This window comes from Hyperoodon ampullatus (genome assembly GCF_949752795.1).
Source record: "Hyperoodon ampullatus genome assembly, chromosome: 3".
NCBI classification, from domain to species: Eukaryota; Metazoa; Chordata; class Mammalia; order Artiodactyla; family Ziphiidae; genus Hyperoodon; species Hyperoodon ampullatus.
In genome coordinates, this window is record NC_136916.1 from 138,911,923 (window position 1) to 138,929,864 (window position 17,942).

The 17,942-nt window shown below is 39.8% G+C and overlaps 1 protein-coding gene across 1 annotated transcript; it reads right to left on the reverse strand.

Moving 5' to 3' along the window:
* Positions 1 to 823: 823 nt before the first annotated feature.
* On the reverse strand, positions 824 to 17,435 carry DHRS7 (dehydrogenase/reductase 7). The gene is made up of 7 exons (XM_079698900.1): positions 17,255 to 17,435; positions 10,970 to 11,122; positions 8,794 to 8,900; positions 8,085 to 8,324; positions 5,407 to 5,529; positions 3,704 to 3,919; positions 824 to 1,016 (listed from the first exon to the last, which is right to left on the reverse strand). The coding sequence occupies exons 1-7, from the start codon at positions 17,385 to 17,387 to the stop codon at positions 969 to 971; spliced, it is 1,020 nt and encodes a 339-aa protein (XP_079555026.1). The 5' UTR covers positions 17,388 to 17,435; the 3' UTR covers positions 824 to 968.
* Between the last annotated feature and the right edge of the window lie 507 nt (positions 17,436 to 17,942).

The following is a 17,942-nucleotide window of genomic DNA, read 5'->3' on the forward strand; positions in this document are numbered from 1 at the left end:
TATATCCATCTTGCCATGTATGCATTTATTCCATTGCTTTTACTTGCTGTACCTCATGGTGTCACTCCACCATTTACACCTTCCCCATTTCCCAAAGGTAGCCACCAGGGTGGTCTCCAACTTCTCCACCAACTGTTCCAGTTATTTTATGGGTGTTACCTTGTCCATAGGTAAACTGTGAACTGCTTATACATAAGAACCATGTTTTTCTTCCCCTGTTCTTCTCCCTTCTATTATGGCCTATGCATGTTTTCTACTATAAGGTGCTAAAGATTAAAGTAAAATTAATGATAATAACTAAAATAAGAAGTTGCCAATGGAATCTTCCTGAGCTGAGTTTAACCCAGGCTTTACCCCTTATGAGCTCTGTGACCTTGGGAAAGTAACACCTACTTGCTTTGGGCATTTCTTTCTTCATCTATTAAGGTGGATAATACCACCTACCTTAGAGGGCTGTTATGAGAAATAAGTGAATTAACTAATTACAAAGCACCTCAGTACAGCAAATGACATATAATAGATTTTTAATCAATTATGGCTGCTATGAGTCCTACCTATGGCCTCAAATTCCAGTCATTTGTACCTGTCAACTCTTCCAAGAGTGTAAGCACCTTGGAGGCAGGCCATTTCAGACACTTCTTTATATCTGCCCATTCCCCAGCACTCTGCTTCATGTAATATTCCATGCATTTATGCTAAATGGATTACTGTAATTCTTTGGTTGGCATTCTGCTCACCTAGATTTTAAGCATACATGCTAGAGTATGTTAAAATGCTCTTTAATCCAGGAATGTAGTATGTATTAATACCCTTATTGCAAGACTCCTGGCAATCTTATTTATTACACGTTGAAAGGAAAGTTGTATCTATTAAGAAGTAAAATCACAAAGTCTTCAGTGCATAAGAAAATTGCTGTTGTCATGTTTTCCGTTTCTCTTTCCATTGGCTTGAAAAATGCAAGTACTCCTTCACTGATATTTTGTCTTCCAGATTTTAAAATAAGAGGAATCTGCATCCTATAACAGAATGACAGAAACATGAATCAGTCTCTTCTACCCTTGTTTTTTACAATTAATTCCTTCTGTTTTGAGGAGCTATATCATTATGATTCACTGTTGAGAATCCTTATAAAACCTGGGCAAATTCTTAAATCAGAATAAAAATCATAGCCAAAATTCTAGATCTACACAAAAATATCTCTAATGGGCTTAGCATAGTTATTTCCCTGTCATTTGTTAGCATCTGACTATGCCATTTCATAAATGCTGAAATTTCTATTATTACTCTTCTGGATCAGCATGTCACACCTACACTGACTTGCCTTAATAAATACAAAGAACAGTATCTTTAGAATTAAAATAATTGACAGACAACTTCAAAATCTTTTGTGGACTTTGAGTACATTGCTTAAAGAGTAAAACAAGGCAACTCAGTCTCTAAGAGGTAACATTTCATTTGGGAAGATATCCATTTACCGCTTTCAAGAATTTGCACTAAATAAGACAAAAATTAATTATAACACAAAATTCAATGCAATTCTTTATGCCTAAAATTAATAACGATTCATCAAAACAAAGTTCCAGACATAATGTTCCTAGCTTAAATGACAGAAGCAAATTCAAGTATTATCAACAAGTACATTTAGTTTGGGATAATACTGGCATCTCTTAACTTAGATGCTTATAAACAAATTTCAATAAGGAGATGGATATATACAATACAAAATAACCGTGGGGCGGAAAGGAGCAAGGAGGAGAGAATTAAGTAAAAAAAAAAAAGAGGAACAACTTTTAAAAGTTTCTAGGGTTTTGTGTAAAGAATAAGGTATATCTCAGAAATGGTTCTGGGAAATGAAAGGATACCCAGTTTATCATAAAGTGATAAAGCAGTATGACCACGTAATAAGCAATATTTTAAAGATGTCGGTAGGAAGAGAGAGGTCATCATTTTTAGCAAATGTGAGATGTAATGAAGTGCCTAGATTTATTGAGTGATGTTTATATCTTACAGTTAGGTATTCTGTAAACAAAAAAAAATCCTTCTTATGGACATTCCTGAAAGAACAGCTGCTACAGTGGGACTGAAACTCTAGCCCCTAGTCCTTCTTTGCCCTCTGAAACAATTATTTCTATAATGCATTCTCTCTCTGCCATATTATTTAACTCTTTGATCTTTACTATCTGTTTGCTGAATATCCTCCTGCCGTCAAAACAAAAGCATTAACAGCTAACACTTAATAATCATAACACTCCACGGTATATTTTAAGAGCTTTCCACATACTAAATCATTTACTCCCCATAACAATCCTATGACTAGGTGCTATTATCATCAGTAATCTCCATTTTGTAGATGGGGAGACTGAAAGAGAAGTTACTTGCCTGGGGTCATGGGACGAGTATGGGGTAGAGCTGGGATTTCAACCTAGGTAGACCGGCACCAGGCTCCATGCTCTTAACCAGGATGCTGTGTCACCTCTTTAGTAAGGTGGCCTTTCCCTCTCAACTCTTATCCATCACTGGGCACAATGCCACTATATCTGCTGTCCTCTAAATTTCAAACTCAGATGTAATATTTGATGAAGCTCTACCTTTGGAACCATCCCACACTACCAAGTCCCAGTGTTGGGACTTAATGTTACCAAAACACTTATAAATGTTTTGGCCCAAAGCAAACTGGTTAGTAGAAAATGAATAGCCCCCTTCATGATTTTTCAAGCTCTAGACATGTTAGTGCATATTGAAAGTTTTATAACCTTTAAGTCTCTTTAAGTATTTTGTTTTCTTTTGTTTTTTTGCTTTTTTCACTAATTCATTTTCACTGTCCTGCAAAAAGCTGGAACAAATGTCTAACAATTTGTGATTGCTTAAATAGTGGTAGGTTATATAATGATACAAATGGTATGATCCCATTTTATAATTCTCCTTATATACAATCCTTGCTGACATTTCTAAAAGAAGGTAGTAATCACTGAAAGAAATACTTTAACAGTAAAAACCATCCACAGAAATAATGCTTCTTTGCATAATCATATCTATATGATCTATAATTTTTAGCTTAACTCATTACATATCCTGTGCTGTTTATACATTAAACTCTTTTGATGGTCACAATTTTCTCAGAAATAGTTTATAACATTCCTTACTTTTCTGGAAGAATGAGTGCTGAAAGAATGAGCGATCAGCGTATTTTCCTAGACACATCTCAGATGTGCAAAGTGCTTCTGGAACAAAGTCAAAGGAACCAGCACTACATGTAAGAGTGCATCTCTTTTAATAGTGTGGAAGTGCTTTGACGGAGGTAGGCACAGGGCTGAGGTACACCAAGTCCTGGGGAGAAATGGGAGGGGAGGCCAGGTATCAACCCAAGGAGGTGACACTTGTAGACTTGTAGGATGGTTGGAGTTTGTGGGGACACATGGTAGAGAAAAAGCATTTTGGCCCATACACTAGCCAAACAGTAAGTATAGAAGAAAAAATGGCAATCCTTGATTTGATTTTACCTTGTAGAAAACTTTCTCCAAGACCAGTAGTAATTTATAGTAAACCAACAGATAGGCATGGGGGAATGGAAAACTTTTTATACCTTTTGTATTTATATCATGAGGTTGGTGGAAGGTTAGTAAGAAAAGTTTTCAAGCACTAGAAGATGTCTTACTTTCCTACAAGATTGATATGTATTCAGAAATGTATAAATTGGTCTTACCACACCATTCTTAAAGTTCTCAATCCTTTTCTTCCCTAATTTGTCGGTTATCCACCAGGCCCAGGTTGGCATATACTGCCACAAATATGCCATTAACAAAAAAGGCTGATCCGCAATCCAAACTTCCTTCAAATCATTGGCCATGCTGATTAACATCAGCTGCACACAACGACTGGCTGCCATCTTGTGGGACTGATCTGCATCGCTGCCTGTAGTCTAAGAAAATTTTGAAAAATTAGGGATGTGTATTTTTTTTAATTAGTTTCTACTTTATAACAAAGTGAATCAGTCATACATATACATCTGTTCCCACATCCCTTCCCTCATGCATCTCCCTCCCTCCCACCCTCCCCATCCCACCCCTCCAGGCGGTCACAAAGCACCGAGCTGATCTCCCTGTGCTCTGCGGCTGCTTCCCACTATCTATCTACCTTACGTTTGGTAGTGTATATATGTCCATGCCTCTCTTTTGTTTTGTCACAGCTTACCCTTCCCCCTCCCCAGGGATGTGTATTTATCCAAGTTATCTCACAGAACTTTTAGGCTAGAAAGGACCCAGAAGACATCTAGTTGAGTGACTCCTTTAATGTGGCCTCATGCCCCTTAGGAGTCCCCACAGGTACTAATGGGTGCCTATAAGCTATTTGTAATATTTCAAAAAGCCTAATGGAATTCATACACTTAACCAGATAAGGTTGTGCACGCTAACTACAAGATAAAGGTTCTCTGCTTTTAATTAGAATTGTACCATCTTAAAGTACTTAATGATAATTCCATGTCACTTTAATAGTAAAAAATTTTAAACAACTTATTAATACATACATTTAGCAAGTGAAATTCTATAAAATATGGAGTCCATGGGGATGAAATGGAGGAAGAAGATAAAAGCGGTTTCTTGGTATTGAACAAATCTGGTACTGCTATTCTAGTTAACCCATTACCATTGTACAAATAAACTGAGGCCCAGAAAGGCAGTAACTTATCTGTGCTCACACAGATCATTTAGTAGTAGCCAGTTCTATATTCCTAGTCCCTTGATTCCTATAATAGAGTGCTTATTCTGTTTTACCATAGTGCCTCCACAGAAAATGTGAAAATGTAAACTGTAAACATTTACATAGAAGCATATATACATTTATATCTCAGTTGAAATATTAGTGGAGAAGAAGGAAAATTTCATAGCCTTTAGAGAGATTTTTGTATTAGTGAGTGATACTGGATTCTTCATGAGACATTCACTATTCATTTGATAGATCACTTATGTGTAATCTATGAGCTGAGGGAAGCACAGGCCTGGGTGAGGCTAACCTAAAATTAGTACAACTCAACAAGCTTTTTTCTAAGCTCCTTCACCATAATCCCTTTTTAAAATCCCAGTAAGATTTAATGTACTAAAATTCAGCCACACAGAACCTTTCAACGTTGCTATAATTTGTGAATTGATTAAAACTGGGTTTTAAAAATACTGATAGTGCACATAATAGTGGATTACTTATAAGCAGTATCTTAGTAATTTCTTTAGCTTTTATTAAAACTGGATGCCAAAGCCCTATCAGCTAACCTTAACCATTTTCCTAATGCTGAGTTAAGTTCTATAAATAGTTCATAAGCAATTCTAACATGAAAACCCTGAGGCATAGTGATATGATGCCAGTGTATAACTACTAAAGCATTCAAATTATTCCCCAACTAGAAATTTTTACCTTTGTGACTTCTTCAGTTAGGGCATTCTTCACAATATTTGACTGCACAGGTCCTGGGCAAATGTTAGAAACTGTTATACCTGGGTATGTAGCAAGTTCAATTCGGAGGGTATTAAAATATCCCTAAAAGGCAAAAAAAAAAAAAAAAAAAAGTAAAATTAAATAGTCACATATCTCATGTTTACTAATAGCACTGAATTACTTTTCTTCAACTTTTTATGAAGGACAACAGCAGCAGAAAATGTTCTGAAATGCCTGAGTAAAGGATAGGAAATGTAATTACGCAAGATGAGGCATTTTTAAGTGTAAGTCTGAAAGCAATCTAGAAGAGGCATTCTCAGCTCTTCCCAGGTATGAATGGTTCATCCCCGCATTGGCAGTGGCAGCTCGTGCCACCAGTGATTTAGCACTGGATAAGTGAGAGACTACCCCTGGAGGGTCTGATACACCCTCCCACCCAGTCGCCGCCAGCTCCCCACTCCACAAGCGTTGCATGTTCTCCACTGAGCATCACTGAGGCTGGGTTTCTTTTCCTCCCTCAAAGTGGCCTAAAGTGCAGATGTTGGGGCAAGGGGGAGCAAGCGGGGATTAGTACTAAACCGAAACTATCATAGAGGAACAGTTCAACCTTTTCAATTACTATTTGAATAGATAATTAGTTTCAGCAAAGATTTATATTTTGGGGGTAGTAAGAGAGTACACGGCTAGTTAAAAATGTAATATGATTGCTTACTCAATGGCTTTTGTAAAAACAAGCTGGACCCTCTAGACTTAAAAGGTACTGCCCATTTCTAAACCAAATAGGGAGTAAACATCTATATCCCTTCACCTCCTCTCTAAATCAGGACATATTCCAAGACTACATTGTGATAAACTGAATTAACTGAAAAGCCTAAATAAGCAGCTAACCCAGGGTACATTCATTTATGATCCAATAACATCAAACAGTTACCAGCCTTTAATGCTGATGCCTAACAAACACAGGGTCTTTGAGGGTTCACGCTGTCAGAGACTAATACAGTGCCTGACTCAGATGGACAGGAAAAAAGCCTTCATGAATGAACTCCTGCATCCTTAACCTTCTGCCACTCTAAGCAAAAGAGGGGAGAGGACACCATGAAAGCCAATACACCAGACACGAAAACCTCTCCTTGTTTGCAATCACATCTAGTATAGTGTGTGAACTTCTGAATGACAAATAAGTTCACTCTCTAGCTTGCTGGGTATCGGGGAAGGAAATGTGCTCTTCAAAAAGAGCCTCCTGGGGCTTCCCTGGTGGCACAGTGGTTGAGAGTCCGCCTGCCGATGCAGGGGACATGGGTTCATGCCCCAGTCCGGGAAGATACCACATGCTGCAGAGCGGCTGGGCCCGTGAGCCATGGCCGCTGAGCCGCAACGGGAGAGGCCACAACAGTGAGAGGCCCACGTACCGCAAAAAAAAAAAAAAAAAAAAGAGCCTCCTGGTCTCAGTGTTCAGCTACTGGTATAACCAGAGTCTCAACCTGCCACATGGTATCAGATGATCAAATCCAATAATAAAACAGTGAGTCTTGGAGGGCAGGCCAGACAACTCATATTGTGTTTGATTGAAAGCATCTTGCATGTCTTATGAGATACTAAGTGCGAAACAGATGGAATGGCCAACTTCCCTCATCTGCCTGCCTTAGACTTAACCAACTGCTCTGCAGGAAGTAACTGATACCCCACTACCAAATATGAGGAAATCATCACTCCCATATTTCATTTCATCACTCTGCAACTGTCTTCTCTTCACAGCAGAAAGAGGATCCTAAGGAACCAAAGCTTCAAATTTTCATGAAACTGATGACCATTCAACTATTGCATCTCATTATTCCAACAGTGAAACATTCTACTTAAACTGACCTTCAACAGCATTAATTATAAATCATTTGTCTTTCTTAATCATTCTCCTCCTATTGGCCTTACGATTTAGTTTGCTCCATGTTATAGTTTAGTAACATTTCTTATCCACTCTTAAGCCAGCATTAAAAATTCATTCGTTTCTAATATTCACATCTCATAAATTATGCAAGCCAAATTAAGCTTTCTCTGAGACTCTGCCTTAACTAGATTTTCTTCTTCCAATGAAATCAGAGTAAACAGAGTCAAGGCTAGTCCCAGTAGGGATATGAACACAGGGCTCATCATTCAGTGGGCAGTTCCTATATCTGACATGCATGTACATTTAGAAATTCAGGTAAAATAAACACCAACAACAATGGGGAAGGAAAAAGAAGTCACGGAAATGAGGACAAGTACATCCTGAAATGTGTGTAGAAGAAACAAGGGGTAGACCCCAAATTTTCCATGAAGATGTGTTAGAAATGAGGATAAGGTAAAGGGTGACATGTCAACTAGACTATACAGTTTTCATGGGCAAGGATATCATATCTTATCATCTTTATACTCCCAGGACCTGTTGCAGTGCACGACACAGTGTAGGTGCTCAAGACATGTTTGCTAAATTAGGAAGAGGCATGTAAGGCTCAAGTCTTTTTTAGCATCATATGGGTAAGTCTTCTACCCGAGATCTCCTTGGGTCTCTCTCTGTCTCCATACATCACTACCCAGTTCCGATGATCTCTTGCAGTGAAGGCCATATGTCCCATATACACATTCAGGTCAGTTCTATCCGAGTTGAGTTTTGGCAGCCTTACCTGAAGAGCATGTTTGCTGGCACAATATCCAGCAGAAAGGGGTGCAGATATAACACCCAGGAGGCTAGTCACAGTAACAATTTTTCCTTGCTTCCTCTCAATCATGTGAGGCAGAACACACTTTGTCAAGGACACCGTCCCTAAGTAGTTAACCTCTATTAGCTCCTTGTAGACGTCCAGGCTGGTGTCCACACACAAAGAACGCTGGGATACTCCACCATTGTTGACCAGAATGTCAATCTAATTAAAGAAAATCAGAAAAGGGGCACTTTAGAGATGACCTGTAAATGTATTGTTGGAATTCCCAGGGATGGCTGGTTATATTGTTAACTTGATGAATCAATGGAACAGGATGGTATATTTCCAGAAGTCAGCAATAAAAAAGATAAAATGAAAATCAGAATTCACCTATGGATCTAAATTCTCAACTTAAGTGACTTTTTATGGAAAATAATATGTCACAAAAATAATAGGCACAGTGGATTTTTAGCTTCTTTTGTTCTACATGGAGGAGTTAGTATTTGTGAAGGGAGGAAAAGTTCTAATTACATAAAGCCACAGACTCAGAGATTAAGAGGCCCAACTCATGGGCCTTCATCACACTGCATGAACCCATTTGCCTAAAGCCCTTTGAATGACAGCACCATAGATGGGAATCTCTTTTGCAGCTACTTCAAAGCAAGATTCATGCACTCAAAATGCTACTTACTTTGCCAAACTCCTGGAGAACTGCTTTGGTAGCCATTTCATGGGAACTTCTGTTAGTCAGGTCAAGGGGCAAAATGAGTATATCTTTTCCTTTCAAATTGCCATTCTCTAAATAAAGACACTTAAAAATTAATGTGGAAGTCATGTGCTATTTACATTAACATTTAACACCCACCCTACAACCACATTTGGCAATGAACTCATTTCTGGGTGGCCCTGTGGATGAGGTTCTCTTCAGTGACCAAGAAGAGGGCTGGTGGTGATATGGCAATATATCGGACAAAAAGCTGGGTACACAGGAAGTAGAATTCCTCTCTTCAGCTTGAATATATACAGCCTAATATTGGAACAGACTCCAGAAGAAATCAAGATTATACTACAAACTAAAAAAAGCAAAAATCTTAGAGCAATTTCTTTATAAGTACAGAGGTACATCTGTACAGCTGTTATATGATAGGTTCACTACTTGATTTTTAAACATATTTTTTAAAATTTTATGCTGAAAATCAATAAGTTGAGTCCTCCAGTCACATGACACATAGAAGCTTCCTTCCAGAGGCTAAGGATTCCAGGAGGCAAACTAGGAAAAGGATACAGTCCTGAAATTCACAACCAAGAAACAAGTTGTGCTGTAATGGCCCTTTCTATTTCTGTTCATCAAAAGAGCAACTGAAACTAATTTCCTGAATTCTAACCTTGAAATACAACAAGGTTGTGTTTCAATAAGAAAAACAAGTAAGTAGAGAAAACGAGGTGTAAAGGCTTTATGGGCAAAGGAGTAAATTGTGAAACAGTAACTGTTTTTTAAAAGAAATAGTTTGCACTAATAATCTGACAAATAAAAGGAAACAGCCTTACTCCAGCTAAGAAATGCTGTTATGGGGCCTCCCTGGTGGCGCAGTGGTTGAGAGTCCGCCTGCCGATGCAGGGGATACGGGTTCGTGCCCCGGTCCGGGAGGATCCCATATGCCGCGGAGCGGCTGGGCCCGTGAGCCATGGCCGCTGAGCCTGCGCATCCGGAGCCTGTGCTCCGCAACGGGAGAGGCCACAGCAGTGAGAGGCCCGCATACCGCAAAAAAAAAAAAAAAAAAAAAAAAAAGAAATGCTGTTATGGTTCATTTCTGCCAGTGCAAGTCTCAACAGAGGAGGAGCAACTGCCATAAGAAGTGGCCCAGTTCAAAAACACAGGAAGCCTTTGAAAGCAATATCGTGAAAGAGGGCTTGTGGCCTTGGCAACTATCTCTGTTTCTGGGTGGTTAGTTCCATCAGCAATCAGCAAAGTGAAAGAAAGATTTTTAAAGAATGACAGGTAAATGACCAAAAAAATGGTCTACCGGAAAATTCAAAATTATTTCAGTGTAGATACTAAATGTCCCATGAGAAATAATAATTTTATTACTTGAGGCTGCTTGCACTGTGAACATAACTACACCAAAACCCAAACAGACAAAAACATCGTTGTCCTATATATATGAAAAATATATGAAATATATTTAAATATATAAAAATATATTTAATAAATATAAAATAAAAATAAAATAAAAATTATGAAAAATGCAACCTCAAGTTGCATTTTTCAAACTTAATTCTATTCTGAGACTTCCCTAGTAGTCCAGTGGTTAAGACTCCATGCTTCCACTGCAAAGGGGCATGGGTACGATCCCTGGTCCGGGAACTAAGATCCCACATGTGTGGCGTGCCCGAAAAAAAAAAATTTAACTCTATTCCTGTTTTTTCCTGGTAACAAAAATCTTATACCATTTCATATGATTTTAATATCTGATGTTTTACCAAAATGTCAATTAAATTTCTCTGGTTACATACATGTATATCATACATAAGAACCAAACTGTTCTTTCTCTAAGACAAAAATATAAGACATTTATTTGGTCACTAAAAATCCACTAGCATTTGAGAGAATTGATGGTCACTCCCTAATGCTAAGAACCAGTGTCAAAAAAAAAGTAGAAATGTGGCAGAAAAAGAGAAGAAAAAGGCCAGGCCAGCAGACTAAGAGATGACAAAAGAAAGAGGACTTGGATCAAAGCATGTAGAGCATTTGGAAACAGAGTCTACTGCCCAGGAGAATTCCCCTCTTCACTCTAAAATTCCCAAATTTTGACTTTGGGTTCTGATTTACTTCTAGGAAGCACTGCTGCTATTTTAGATTTACTTACCAAGGCATCTTCTTTTCACCCTTTCCAGCTCATGCACTCTTCTGGATGACAGCACAAGAGAAACTCCTAGTTTGGACAGCTGGTAAGCCAGCTCTTCACCAATCCCACTTGATGCTCCAGTCACCCACACCACCATATCAGTCAGCTCCCATTCTATTGAAAAAGGAGTGGTGATTGAGGGGAGAAAATAAGCTATGGGTTACATCCGTAAATCAAAGATTAACCAAAGGAAAAAAGTAGTTTTAAACAATATCACTGAATATGAAGACATAATGTGTGGCGTTTAAAAATTTAAATATCCTATGTTTACAGCCTTGATTGTGGTGATGGTCTCACAGGTGTATACTTATCCCCAAACTCATCCAGTTATATACATTAAATATGGACAGTTTCTTATATGATAATCATACCTCAATAAAGTGGTTTAAAAATTTTTTTAATTAAATATCCTAAGAAAACACTTCCTACCTAGTGCTACAAATCATATTAGTAACAGTTATTAACATGTTATTTTGTGTATTCTAGACTCTTGGTGAGTTTTCCAGACTTTACTTCAAGGTATAACTCCATGGTCTGACTCTAAGGCTCTATTTATCTGTATATTTGATCAAGAAAAGTAAGGGTAAGTAAATAGAAAGTATCTGGACTCACATTCTCACTTTCCTTATTCATAAATGAGGGATTCAGATAAGATGATCACTAAAAGTCCCATCCAGTTTTCAATTCTGTTATTCTAATTTCTTGCAAATCTAAATATACCAAGTTCTACTCTAGGGTATGGTAGAATCACCCTGGATTTTTAAAGTCATGTTTTCCCCATTTGTCAATCATATCTGATGCCTATCAACTAAAGGTTTCTAGTGCCCCCCAAATGCCTGAGCTTTCATCTTAGAAGAATCTAGTAGTTCATCCAAGAAGAAATACATATGAGCAATGAAATGTACTCTGCTTGCCCAAGTATCATCTTGTTAAAGATTGTAAAAATGTAAAATAAAGCAATGACGAGTGGTTTACTCTCCAGTGAAAAACTTATTTGCCCTGAAGCACACGATAGCCACCGTCCATCTGAATTCGTAGAGAGTCCCTGTAGTGCAGTGTTCCTGTGTGCCTTGTTTATTAAAATGTGTTATTTATCAAAAATAGCAAACAAGGTTTTATTTAAGATACACATTGCTGATTTTAGATCAGAAAAGTTAAAATCAGGAAACTAGTTTACTGTTTTAGTCAAACAATTCTAAAACCTAACTGGCAGGTAATCAGTACGAGCTCTGGAGACTATCAGGGCTCAAATTCCAGTTGTGTCACACACAGCAATGAAATGCTCCCATGTGAGAACTCGGTGCCTTAATTTTCCAAACCTGGAAAACTGAATTAATAATAAAACCTCCTTCATAGGACTGTTGAGAGAAATGAGTTAAAACATGTAAAGCACTCAGAGCAGTGTGTGACACATACTCAGTGCTTAATAAAATGTCAACTGTAATTGTTGCTAAAATTGTTTAACAAATGGACTTTTTGGCAGCAAAACACATTGTATGTTATAATATCTCCAGCCAGGGGCAATGGGGTTACTAACTTTAATGGCTTAACATTTTTTCATTGCTTCCTATGTGCTTAAACAATATTACCTTATTAAAACCCTCACAAGGACCTTATGAAACAAGAATTCTCTCAATTTTATAGAAAAGGAAACTGAGGTTTACAGCACTAGACTGTAAATTTCCTTAAGGCTATAGGACCCTAACTCCCTTATCCATTGCTGTGTCCTCAGCTTATCGCACAGAGACTCGCATAGAGAAAGCACTCCATAAATCACTGTTGAATAAACACCCAAGAACCCTGGCAGAGCTAGGATAGGAGTCCAGGTATATCTAGCTCCAAAGCCCACACTCTGATCACTAGCCTACACTGACCACGTTTTAATAAGATCAATATCTTACAACCCAACTGTCTCAGCCATTCAAGAAAATGTCCTCAGGAAAGAGGTGTCATGTAAATATCTGAGCTAAGGACAGAAACATCCCAAATACTGTGTCTGGGCTACAATGCTTTCCTATCATCTGATGTACTTTTTTCTTTTCTTTTTTTTTTTTTGGCTGCAGCTTGAAGGATCTCAGTTCCCTAACCTGGGCCACGGCAATGAAAGCTCCAAGTCCTAACCACTAGACCACCAGGGAACTCCCACATCTGATGTACTTTTGTGGCAAGGCTCAACTGAGCAACCTTCCTGAAGGACTTTATCAGGAATAGCAGAATGTATATTCAGATAGTCATTCATTGACTACTCATTGTTCCAAAGTTCTGCAATACACAAGACTCCAAGGTGAATATAATTTGTTTGTAACTATTTACTAACTAGCACAGAACTAACAAAGATTTCTTCATTTGTATACCAATATGCAAACATGATTTAAATGCAACAATGAAAACCCACAGGCTCACATTTACCTTAGTACACCTGCAGTTCTGGCACCCTTCCTCCCACTCTGGAGAAGAAAACTTTTTTATTCAGCACCAACTTTTGTTTAACAATTCAACAGAATCTGGCATACATAACTGGCCTCCCCTAAAGAGCTTCTGAAAGCAGATTCTTGGAGTTGGAAGGACACTTAGAGTTCAACCCCCAACCCAGTTTCAGAATTCTCCCCTCAGGCTGTTGACTAGTCTCTACTTAATTTCCTCACAGGAAGAGTAAGCTAGTTATCTCTGAGGCACCGGTTCCTTTTTAAGGCAAGTCTAATCATTCAAGGGGTTCAGGGATTCTTCCATATACTGATAACTTTAACTTCCAGCAGCCGTTGGCAGCAGTTCTGCCTTGTGGTGTCAGGAAGAATAAATCAAGCCTGTTTTGCACATGACAGTGTCTCATTTATTTGAAGACAGCTGTTATGTCCTCCCTACGTCCTTTCATCTCTTGCTTCTCTAAGGCTAAACACCTCCAATTTCTGCTACCTTTCCTCAGATGACATGGCATCCGATTTCCTCTCTTCTGCTCACACCCTCTGCACAAGCTCCAGCTGGTCAGTGTTCCTACTGAAAGGAGCTGGCCAGAGCAGGACACAGGATTCCCATGGGGTCTGGACAGTTCAGAGCAAGGTGACATGACTAAATCGCTTCCCTTGTCCCTCAGAAGGGAGGCTCCGTGAGAGCCCAGTCAGTGGCTGGCTCAGTCACTGCTGTGTCCCCAGTGCCCAGCACAGAGGCCAACACAAGCAGGTATTCAGAAAACATCTGTTGTTGTTTGCAGTTTGTTCCATCAGACACTAAACATCTCCCAGGATTGCCTAATCTTTTCTGGCACTTCAGTTGACTCACATCGAGGTTACTGCCAACTAAAATCTGAGTCTTCCTCACATGTGCTGCTGTTGAGACTTTTCCTACTCTGGACTGGTGCCATGGATTTTTCTGGATCTACATGCAATACCTAAAATTAGTCACTCTTAAATTTCACCATGTGAGATACATGCTTGGAAATGCAGAGACTATCTCCAGAAGGATACATAAAAGGCAGGAAATGGTGGTTGCCTCCAAAGAGGCATACTGGGTGGCTGGGAGACAAGGGTGGAAGAGAGCTTTACTTGTCACCATACATCCCTTTGTATTTTTAAAATTTGCCTTATGTGAGTATATTGTCTATTTTTTAAAGTGACAAAAAGTAATAAACCTATAGAGAAGAAAAAGAGGATAATTTTTTTTTAACCTTAAAAGAGTCTGCCCATCTTTGCAGGCTGAGCTGTTTTGGGAACTTGAGTCTATCTTCATGTTCCTTTAACTTTTTTTCATTATCACCTCACCCCCACCCCCAGCCCCTAAATGTCTTTTTAGTCATTTTTTCCTAATAAGTCCTCCAAGACATTTTAATTTCACAGATATACTGTATATCTGTTTATGTATTTACATATATCTATCTGTGCTTTATACATAAAAGGAGTTCTATAAAGTTTACTCTTCAGTTAATGCAGGTTTAAGAATGGTGAAATTTAAAAATTAAGTTAAAAGTTAAGTTAAAATTTTAAAGCTATTAACATTTAACTTTACAACTGTAAACTTACAAAAGTTATTTTGCTAAATAACTTGTATTTACTTCAATTGTAATGTATTATATTACATATGTAAATTGGCAAATTATACAGCTACATAATAATAGCAAAGTAATTAAATGTATTAAAAAACCCTTCAAAACTGATACTTTTCCAGCAAAAGTAAGACACTGAAAAAACTAAATGAATTTCTTAAAAGTTCACTTTAGCCACCTTAACTTTTACTTGATATGTTAAAATAACTTTTCATTTAACTAGCTGCTAGATATTGTCAACATTTTTCCTTTTCAGCACTTGACATTATCAGTTGAATAATTTTTATAGAATAATAAAATATAAGGTATTTTTATGAAATTCTCAAAGTCCAATTTAACACAAAAGCACTGAGGATCAAACACAAACATCCACAAAGCAGCCAATAGGCACATGCATTCCATCTGTTGAGATGGAGCAAATGACTAAGAGAAAGTCTACCAATCACAGCCATCTATTTACCATAGTTCTGTAGCCCTGATCTTGCACATGTGTTATGTATTTTCCATGAACCCAATGTCAGCCCTACACATGCTATACCCCCAAAAACCCAAGAAGAAAAATGAAATACTAAGGAATAATATTTTGTTGGGTAGAGATGAGCTTTGGAGGGGCATAAAACATTGTACCATCTAAGATTTTTTTCTGTCCCCAAGAACCAGTTCTCACCCCTGTGTAAGTGATATGGCTCCTCTTCCCTCCCTGGTTCCAGTTTTTGGTGTTTTTTTTTAACAGTTTTAATGGAGTATAATTGCTTTACACTGTTGTGTTAGTTTCTGCTGTACAACAAAGTGAATCAGCTATAGGTATACATATATCCCCATATCCTCTCCCTCTTGAGCCTCCCTCCCACCCTCCTTATCCCACCCCTCTAGGTCGGCACAAAGCATTGAGCTGATCTCCCTGTGCTATGCAGCAGCTTCCCACTAGCTACCTATTTTACATTCGGTAGGGGATATATGTCAGTGCTACTCTCTCACTTCGTCCCAGCTTCCCAACCCCCACCCCACCCCGTGTCCTCCAGTCCCGTCTCTATATCTGCATCTCTATTCCTGCCCTGCCACTAGGTTCATCAGTACCTTTTATTTAGATTCCATATATGTGCGTTAGCATACAGTATTTGTTTTTCTCTTTCTGACTTACTTCACTCTGTATGACAGACTCTAGGTCCATCCACCTCATTACAAATAACTCAGTTTCGTTCCTTTTTATGGCTGAGTAACATTCCATTGTATATATGTGCCACATCTTCTTTATCCATTCATCTGTCAATGGACAGTTAGGTTGCTTCCATGTCCTCCTGGCTATTGTAAATAGTGCTGCAACGAACATTGGGGTACATGTCTCTTTTTGAATTATGGTTTTCTCAGGGTATATGCCTGGCTCCATTTTTAAAGCATACTAGTTATCACTTCCAAGCAAACCTCCTCACATGATTTGGATAGTTTCATACAGGAAACTAGGTCCAGGGAAATCCCACTTCCCCCCTGGCCCTTACAGATCCAAAGCCTAGCTCTGGGCAGTCTATTGAATTTCTCTGAGCATTAGTTTCCCTATCTGGAAAATAAGCTTAAGAGTCACTGTAAAGGTGACCTGTCATGTGTGAAAAGGGCCTAGCCCAGTGCTTAGCACATAGAATGCGTTTAGTAAACGACCATCAAATATTAAACAGTGCAAAGATAAAAGTGAGACAGGCAGAACGCCTTTTAGTATGCCAGTAATGATCTTCCTCCAGGCAAAACGCCAATCCAGTTCTTTCTATGGTTATACTTTTATCCCATTGAGTAAGCAGGTATGTGGGTGACTCTGGATTACCTCAAATTTTATTTCGCTACTCTGAGTAGAGTGAGAAATGGCAGATAAACAACTGCACAAAGTAGCCTCAAAAGGAGTCTCCTTTACGAACGCACTGTTTCTCAAAGTATTGTCCTCCAACGCTGCATCAGAATCCCTGGGAGCGGGGTTGAGAATTCTGAGATTTGTGAGCGCCCCACAATGCTCTCTTACGCTGGCAACCAGGCAAGTCCATATGGACCAGGACAGAAGACAAAAGGCCCCGGCCCCTTCCTCCCCGAACCGCAGCCCCAGGGAAAGAGGCAGCCTCGCTTCCCGGAAGCTCCACGCCACCCTTCGCGAGGGACGCGAAGGCAGCGGAAATCGGACCGCACGGAGCCCTGCCTCCCACTCCGGAAAGGCGGCTGCGGGTCCTCACCTGGGCGTCGCCCCTGCCACTCGGCCCACAGCAGGGTCAGGTCGCCGTCGGCCCGCAGGAAGCGTACCAGCTGCACCACGAGCGCGAGCAGCGCGCACAGCGCCAGCAGCCAGAGGAGCAGGTCCCAGCTCATCGCGGCCGCGCGCGCCCTGCTACGCAGGACGAAAACCGACCGACCAACAGAGCCACCGCCCGAGTCTAAGCCGCGCGGCAGCGCTCGTGCCTCAGCGCCGCCTCCGCCGCCGCCGCGCCCGCCCTCGGCCCGGGCCCGCCCAGAGAGCCGGCGGAAGGGAGGAGTGGCCAGGTGCGCCCAGACCGGCCCCCCGGCGGCCGGGAGTCGCCCCTCGGCTGCGCGCGCTGGGCGTGGGCGATGCCCGCCCAGCGCCCCGCCCGACGATCGCTGCGCAGGTTTTGCCTGCTTGTGCTCCTAATAAGGGGCTGCAGTAGGAACAGACGGCGTGGATGACTTAAGGACTTGGCGAAACTCCTGTTGGTACGGTAGTCACAGCATTTATAATCTCAAGAACGATTCTTTTACAGTTGTTTTGAGGGCAAATAGTTTTCGAAGCTCAGAAAGAGCACAAATATTCCAACCTATGAATTCGACCTCCTCCTCCCCCTTCTTTCTTTAACTAGATGAACCCAACAAACCGTAAATTTGTTTCCACCCCACGCCACCCCCACCCCC